General features: G+C 34.6%; 1 protein-coding gene across 3 annotated transcripts in view; it reads left to right on the top strand.

Moving 5' to 3' along the window:
• The window catches only part of dbf4 (DBF4 zinc finger), a 95717-nt gene extending 87731 nt beyond the window's left edge, over window positions 1–7986 (top strand). For all 3 annotated transcript variants that reach the window (XM_051936031.1, XM_028817135.2, XM_051936030.1), the window contains 3 exons: window positions 3668–3809; window positions 6273–6385; window positions 6788–7986. Coding sequence is in view for 1 of the 3 variants with exons in the window: in XM_051936030.1 (XP_051791990.1) it covers window positions 3738–3809; window positions 6273–6385; window positions 6788–7919 (1317 nt within the window). In the remaining 2 variants the exon portion in view is untranslated. Of the gene's footprint in view, window positions 1–3667; window positions 3810–6272; window positions 6386–6787 lie in introns of those variants that run through there.
• The last annotated feature ends 666 nt before the right edge of the window (window positions 7987–8652 follow it).

Consider the following 8652-nt stretch of genomic DNA (forward strand, 5'->3'; position numbering starts at 1 on the left):
TAAATTCTGTGCAGTTCTCGTCTGCCAATAAAAGAGGGTTAAGACGCCATCTGCGAGGTGAGTACGAGGGGCTTATTGATTTTAGCTCCAAGACTAGAGGGGCATGGTCAGAGATAACAATTGTGTCATATTTGCATGATTTAATTGTAGGCAGGAAATTATTATCTATAAAAAAATAATCAATTCTTGAGTAGCTATAATGCACTGGTGAGTAGAACGAGTATGTTCTTGAGTTTGGGTTAAGAAACCTCCAGGGGTCTGATAAGTTGTGATCATTTAAAAACTGTGTAATTATCTTTGCAGTATTAGATGTCGTCCCCCCTGTCACAGGAGTCCTATCTAAGAGTGGATTTAAAACACAATTAAAGTCCCCAGCCATTATAATTTTATGAGTGTTCACACTGGGAATGGATGCAAATAGATTTTGCATGAATTCCTTATCATCAACATTGGGTGCATAAACATTTATCAAAATCATTTTACTGTTATATAAGTTGCCCATGACCATCACATATCTCCCTTCAGGGTCCGACACTACCTCTGATGCTACAAATGGAACTGTTCTATGTATGAGAATTCCCACCCCTCTAGTTTTCTTTATAAAGCTAGAATGGAACATTTGGCCAGTCCAGACTTTTTGTAATCTGAACTGATCCTTGGTTAGTAAGTGGGTCTCCTGTAAAAATACTATTTTAGCGTTTAAGCCTGTTAGGTGAGAGCATACTTTCTTTCTCTTTAATTCGTGATTCAGGCCTTTGACATTCCAGCTCACAAAGTTAACTGTCCCATCATGGAGACATTGATTCTGAGTTTTTAATGTCATTTTATAGTTTTAATTGGTAATATGGCAGTTTTAATCTTAGTTTCAAGATTCCCCAGGAGTTGTTGCATGTTAGCCTGTTGCTGCATTGATATTTATAATTATAAGGATTATAAGAATAGATTAGATATAACCTGCTCTCCTTCTCTCCCCCCTTTATCCCCCCACCCCCCCATTTTGCCTCCCCACATGAGGCTAGACCCCACTTCGCGATGTTCCAGTCCTCTGACATACGAAGAGACAGAGCACGTCCAAAACAAAACAAACCCCACCCTGCAGCGGCGTTACAGAATTAAAACAGAGATATCTTTTACAGTTAAATCCTTAATACTATCTGCCGAAAATGTTCTCATTAACAATATTTAAGCTTGAAATAATCTTCAGCGCTTTTAAGTTAAGATATTAAGGTTAAAAAAAAAAAAAAAAAAAAAAAAAAAAAAACAACCCTGGGAGTGATTTTAAAAACTAGTCCAGGATAAACCTGGTAATTCATACTGTAATAGTATAATGGTAATTATATAAATAGTAGAACAAGCAATAAACCAAGGGTATGAAGTTAAACGGTCTACTTTAAGGTATAGTAAAATAAAAAAAATAAATAAATAAATAAAAAAAAAAAAAAAAGAAAAATAATAAAAAAAAAAGAAAAGAAATAAAAAAAAAAAAAAAAAAAACGAAACCTACTTTAATCACTTCCACATTTTCACACTCACGTCTATAACTCTATAACTCTGATTAAAACATAAACATATAAAGTCCAGATAAAAAAAAAAATTAAAAAAAAGAGAATTAGAGATGTATAATTATAATACCAGTCTCTTTAAACATGGATCCAGCGATCAGATCATGGGTCTTTCCCGTGCCTTGATAGAATACGGCTCTTTAATTTTAATTAACTTTCAAAAAAAGTGTCGGAAACAGCTAGTGTCGGAAACAGCTGACCCTCTTGTCATTTCTGACTGAAATGCAAGTGTCCCTTCATCTCCACTCCCTCTCAAATAACTATGAATTTCTCTTTCTCCTGAGTTGAAAATTTGCACTTTTATGTATTCTTGGATTCCATAATTATAGTAACTCCTTGCTGGGTTAGAACAATGAATGCTGCTACTTTGTATTTCTTGGTTTACTGTATAAGTAGATGTTTAATCTCACGTTAATAAAGCGGATGGCTTGTTGAATACCTAAATCATTGAATCAGCATGTAAGCTGGGCAAAACTACATGCCACCTCTTTGAATTTTTCTGTTATTAGTGTTTCAGAGCCCATGGCAGAGCAGTAAGAAGTTGTAGGGAAGAGCAAGCTACAGCTAAAAAAAAACAAAAACTTTTTTTTTAGAAATGCAATGATTTCCTTCTTACTGACAACAATGACGACCAAATAAGTATCAAAAATGAGATCCTAAAATCAAGATATCTATGTATCATGAAATTTGTGTAGCATTACACCGCTATTAACAAGCAACTTCAATTTGGGTTTCCTCTACCCAAAGTTCTTTTTTTTAATTGTGTCAGTTTGTGGGTGTAGAGAAGTTGAAATTCATTATAAATGGGTCGTATGTTAACAGGAAGGGAAAGTCTTTGTTTGTAATATTTAATATTAATATATTAATAATAATATGTAATATATTGATGTATATGGTAATTATTGCAAATTGCACATTTTATGATGCTTTCTACTCTGTGATATACATTAAACTCAAAAGCTCAACTTAAAACATGGACCAAGCATTTTGTTTTTGCAAGTACCAATAAAATGAATTGCTTCTGAATTCCAGAAGATGGCACAAAATGGAAAAAATATCTTAAATGTCTAATAGACATTCTTTCATCCAAAAAATAAGTAAATATTAATTTTTTTTTTTTGTATTCTTGTTGTTCTTGCGATTGTAAAAATTCAAGTTCTTACATTTGTTGCTAAACGTTTGTGCGTGCAAATAACTTGCACCAACAGAAATGTTGATCTTTTTTTGAAAAGATCTTCCCATTTCTGTTCACTTGTAATGGCTTCATTGCTGTAACAGTCTCATTTGGCTCCTCTTGATCCAGAGAAGCAGCTGTTCTTCTCCAAAGTCCGTCCTCTATTGCCAGGGTTTTCTCTCTGCACAAGAACCTCATTTTGTCTGCTTGTACTCACACCCTCATTCTTTGTGTCACTACCCAGAGCGTTTGAACACAGGAGAGGAAGGGGATGTAAACTGAATAGAGAATTGATACTTGCTCATCTCTACCTTCACGTGTGAACATGTTTTTATTTTCTCTGTATCTAAAGGTTTTTAGCTTTATTGTAGGCAGGCTCTATTGTAGGCACGGAGCTGGACAGTTTGACATCCGTGGCAGAGCGACGGGCGCTGAGCAGGCTCCTGTCAATCACGGAAAATCCACTGCATCCACTAAACAGTATCATCTCCAGACAGATTAGCAACTTCAGCGACAGTGCTGTCACTGCCTGCTACACTGACAGACTGAGGAGATTGTTCCTCCCCCACACTATGAGACTCTTCAATTCCACCGGAGGGGGGTAAACATTAACATTATACAAAGTTATTGTCAGTTATACCTGCATTTTTATCACTCTTTAATATTGTTTTTATCAGTATGCTGCTGCTGGAGTATGTGAATTTTCCCCTTGGGATTAATAAAATATCTATCTATCCATCTATACAATAATACAATGGTATTCTACCATCTTATGTAAGATCTTCTGTTAAATAAAGCTGCCTGCTGTCATTAGATGCGATACTTAATTAAACTGCATCACTTATAAAAAAGGTTTTTAATTTGTTTATGAAAATGGCATGTAAATGTGTTTATTTAAACTCTCGATGAATTTTTGTTTTTTGTTTTCCAGGAGTAAAGGGCATGTACAAAGTAAAAGTGAGCAGGATATTAAAAAGCACTTTCAAACCAAAATTAAAATAATGGACCTTAAAGGCAAAAAGAAGAGAGGCTACTGTGAATGTTGTGCAACAAAATATGAAGATATTAATGCTGTGAGTATGGTTTTTTTTTTTTTTTTTTTTTATATATATATATATATATATATATATATATATATAATTTTCTCATATGTTGAACTGCTCTTAAGTATATGCTTAGTAAATATTGGCATATTAGTAAAAGTTAAAAACTTGGTTCCCTTGTTTAATGGGAAAGAAGAAAGGCAATTGTAAATTAAGATTATTATCAGCACAGCAGGAGGTGTTTGTATTATGTCTAAAGCACATTTTTAGCCATAATGTTCCTGCTTCAACTTCCACCTTCAGGTGTTCGTCACTTATCTCTTGCTCTTTTATTGGCCAAGAGGTCTGTCTTTAGTTCAAAATCCTGTATGAATTTGTTGCCTCTGCATGCTCTGCTTTGATTTTCCAGAAGTATTTAACAGACTAAATCTTATTTTGAGTTTTGTTGTCCTATTAAGCAATCTCTGCAATTTACAGAGGCAAGTCTATATGTCTTAGAAAGGGATTTCAGAGACTGGACCCGATTAAAGCTGCACCCCATTTTGATAAAAAAAAAAGAAAAAAATGCACCATCGGGCAAATACTGCAGTATGCAGAGGCAAATGAGCAACTATTTGAAAGCTAAACTTTTGCATTTTTTTACTTGATAAATATTTGGCTTTTGAAACAAAGTTGTGTGTGGTTTTTTTGGGTTTTTTTTTTAATAAATCAGTTGACAACCTGTTGTACACTTGAATTAGGCTGTGCACTGCCAATTTTGTTAGGCTGTGAAGACAACAGGAGACTAAGAAATCTTAGACTATGACTTTTCAATAGGAAATTGTGAACTACAAATGTAACTGTAACTAAATATATGATTTTTTGCATCTTCAGTAAAATTGTGTCTTATTTTCTGTCCTGGGAACCAAGGAGTGCCGGTAGAGTTTAGTGTTTTGAAGCCCCTACAGTTGTTTAGAACATATTTTTAAATTCTCAATTGCTGTTGCAGTCATTGTGCGTATCATTTGGAAGTGATAACAGGAGTAATAATAATGATAATGCAGTGTAAAAAGGAAATATTTATTAAAAGAGCCAGGACTCCATGAGTGAAGCGTCTTATTTTGTTTTATTTAATCTATTATTTGTTGTATAGTACATTACGCTTGTCGGCATTAGTTATATATTTTTAGACATCAGACACTGGAAGCCACTGATGAACCCTTCTGTTCATTGCCAATCCGTAGCAGCGAAACATAAAAGAAATAAAAGTTTAACAGATGTCATTGAATTTGATTGAGTTTGTGTAACATTAATGCAAATGGCCAGAAGATGTCACTAGAGAGGCGAGTGGCAAATGCTTCAAAGCTTCAACACGATTTCCAACACAATTGCTTCAAATGTTTTTCTGCTTCGTGAGGTTTCACTCCACCCATCACTAGGTATGTGTAATGATGAGATCTGGTGTTCACATAGTAGGCTTCACACGATCCATTGGTCTGGACAGGTTTTGTTGCCACAACTGCTTCTTTTTATTTTAAGTAATTCTCTTCCTCAGTGTGTACCTTTATGACTGCCATCTACAACCAGGAGTCCAGTACAAACAGTGAAATGCTGTCTTCTCTAATGCAGACTTGTCTGTCATACCTCACAGGTTTGCCCATGTTTCTGGCCAAAGGAGCAGTAAAGATTGTGTTGCCTTCTATTCTGGAAGAACACTTTCTGCTATACACATTTCAATAGAATAGTGTTTGGCATTCTTAAAACAAATTCTCTTCCACTTTAAGTCATTTAATAATATGTGTGAAGTACTGTAATACTGCCACTGAACGAATTCATTACTCCCAAGTTAATTAAATAACTTTCAACAGCTACTCCCCACTCCAACTGTATAAATACTTATGTTTTCTGGGAGACAACTGTGACCTCAGATTTCCTGGTGGCAATTCTTACTTTATTCTCTTCACATTCAACTGTAAACCATTCAATTCCATGCTAGAGATTACACTCTGCAACATAAGAAATCCAATACACGCATCCTCAAATTGGACACTCTTTTGGCTTACATTATCTCTGTAAAACTTTTGGGCAGGAAAAAATGCAGGGCAGAACCTCAGCTGAGTCCTAAATCTACCTAGAAATAAAGAATGGGTACACTTTTGTTTTAGTACTTGCAGAGAGAGGAAGATTCTGGAAGCTCACATTCTTAGGAAGCCTCCCACAAGATATCTCAGGATTGGCAATTGTAAGAATTTTCAAAATGTAGACCTGATTTTTCAACTATTCCATAACCTCCCTATGCAAGGACAAAGAGGTAGCCTGTTATGCCACTACCAGAAGGACTGGGTGGAAAGTATTTGTGAGTGCATTTTATTAATCAGTTCATCGCTTTCTATCTGTTTTAATGTGCTTTTTTTATTCTCTTAACATGTTTCACATTAGTTTACATTTTGTTGATATTTTATTAGACATACTGCCTTTTCACGGGTTTAGGCTGACTTTACTTTTTTTTTGCAGCACCTGGAAGGTGAGCGCCACAAGTCTTTTTCAAAGAGCAAGGAGTATGATATAGTAGATGAAGTTGCTTCTAACCTTGTGCATAATTTTTTAGACAAGAAGGATACCAAAAGGTGAGATCTAATGCATCCATACTCAACATACATGTACATTCTTTGTACATTTTATTAATATGTAAATATAATGCATGAGCATTTTTGCTCTTTTATATAACAAATTACTTAACTCTTTATAATTATTAAAATGTACAGTGTATATACTTTATTTAGAAACCATTATTTTGTTTCCAGAAATTTCACAAAATGCTAATTTTCTCAATGTATCCTCTCATGGGAAAAGTGTAACAACCATGTTTTTCTCATTAATGGCATGGCTTCTAAATGTTCACAAATGCAGAGAAAAGTACTGACAGATGGCTTCTTTAGATATCATCATGGTTTCTTCAAGATCTTCAAAAGACAGATGCCAAAATTTTGTCATCATGTTTTTATTGACTGTACCTTATTTCTTCCCAGGGTAAAATGCAGCTTGGGTGTTTATTTTCATGCCATAGCTATGGAGGAAAATGCTGACCGAACAAAAGATATCAACACAGGAAATTTGGAAAAAAAGGAAAAGACTTTTTCCTCTGCTCCACACGTCTTCTCAAAGAAAATGGAGAGATCTGATGAAAGTAATCCATTTTTGTGCCACACAAATGATAAAGGTGTATCATCTTTGTGGAATAACCATTGTACTGGACCTTTTGTTTTATTTCCAGAAAATATTGCAAACAGCACTGCCACACAAAATGCTATCCAGTCTCCAAAGCAGCCAACAAACCAAGAGCCACAGATATCACATTCTCAACCTAGAAATTTGCACACAAGTGAAACCAAACATTGCTTGATTAAAAAGCAACCCAATAACATCCAGAGATGCATAGTGTCACCTTCAAAACTCTTAAATTGTGAGACATGTTTAACTGAAAATAAAAAGCAGCTGAGCCCTAAACATGCAAGTTTTCTTGGAAAATCTTCTGAAGTTACTCTCCAGTTGTGTAGATTAGACCTTCCAGTTACTGAAACTAACCAACAATGGAACATTAATAGAATTCCTTGGGATTGTAGTCCAGAGCAAAAACGTAAAAAGGCAGCATTTGCTTCTAACCATTCTAAAACCTTTGTGACTGGTACATCAAGTTCACTAAATGCAAGTGCTGTTGAAGCTGAAATGAATAATGATCAATTAGCTGCGTGCGAGACAAATCAAACTCTAAACAATGTGCAAAGAGACAAAGCAAGTACCACCAGTTCTCATATTGCTTGTATAACGTCATCACCTGAAATAAAATTTAAAAGGAAATCTAAAAGTCGGAAAAGAACTAAACTGGAGGATAAAAAAGAAATGAATTCAGTCATAGTTCGTAAGAAAAACTTAGAATGTCAGTTTCAACAACATGAAGCCATTTCATGCCATTCTACACAGGATCTATGGCAACTTTTTCAGTCTAGTGAGGATAATGACTATGAATTTATTGGCTTTACTGATGATTCAACCTGTAGTCAGTTACGTATTGGTAAATCAATTATTCAAGAAGAAAGCATTACCCCCAACCTTCATTTACTTTTCAATGATTCATCAACATCCTCATTCTTTGGATTTTAAATTTTGTAAAGTCTTTTTCAGCCATTGTACAAAAAGATCTGTTAATATTAATATTTTAATTGTCCAATGTACAAAGTGTCCTGTCTATTTTTCTATATACATTGGCAAGCAAATTTTCTTTGGCTGTTTAGGAACAGATTGGAAATCATGTTACTTTAACATCTGTTGTTGTGAGTGACGTTTAAATATTAAGTGAAGAAACCACTACTACTTTGTAGACTTGGCTTGACTAGTCCTGTTTGGAGTGTTTTTTTAACTTTAGGGAGAGCATCTGTTTTGCCAAGTGATATCCTGAACGTTGGATGATTTAGAAGGAACTGTTGTAATACCAATTTGTGTTTTTAATTGGTTGACGGTCTGCATAAATGAGACTCGTATGTCTGAATACTTTCTACCCAATGCTAATAATATTTTTTTTTTTTTTTGTAAAATTTCTCTACAGTCATTTATTTTCAAGTTGTAAAATTTATAGCAGTTCACCACAAAGGTCAAAAGCAATTGCACTGAATTAATACAATAAAAATGAATACATAGATGTGTACTGACTATCAAGCAGTAGGTCATAATAAACTGCATTGGTCTGAGTGAACTACAATTTTGTGTGAGTTCAGTGGGATACCTTTGCAAACTTTTTTGTTTGCATTTTGTTATGCTGCCCCCAGCTGGTGTGTTTCGTGTAAGTCATATGGTATATTCAGCCTCATCCTTTCCTAACCAGATTGTACATGCCAGA

This window comes from Erpetoichthys calabaricus, chromosome 13, assembly GCF_900747795.2.
Source record: "Erpetoichthys calabaricus chromosome 13, fErpCal1.3, whole genome shotgun sequence".
Classification (NCBI taxonomy): domain Eukaryota; kingdom Metazoa; phylum Chordata; class Cladistia; order Polypteriformes; family Polypteridae; genus Erpetoichthys; species Erpetoichthys calabaricus.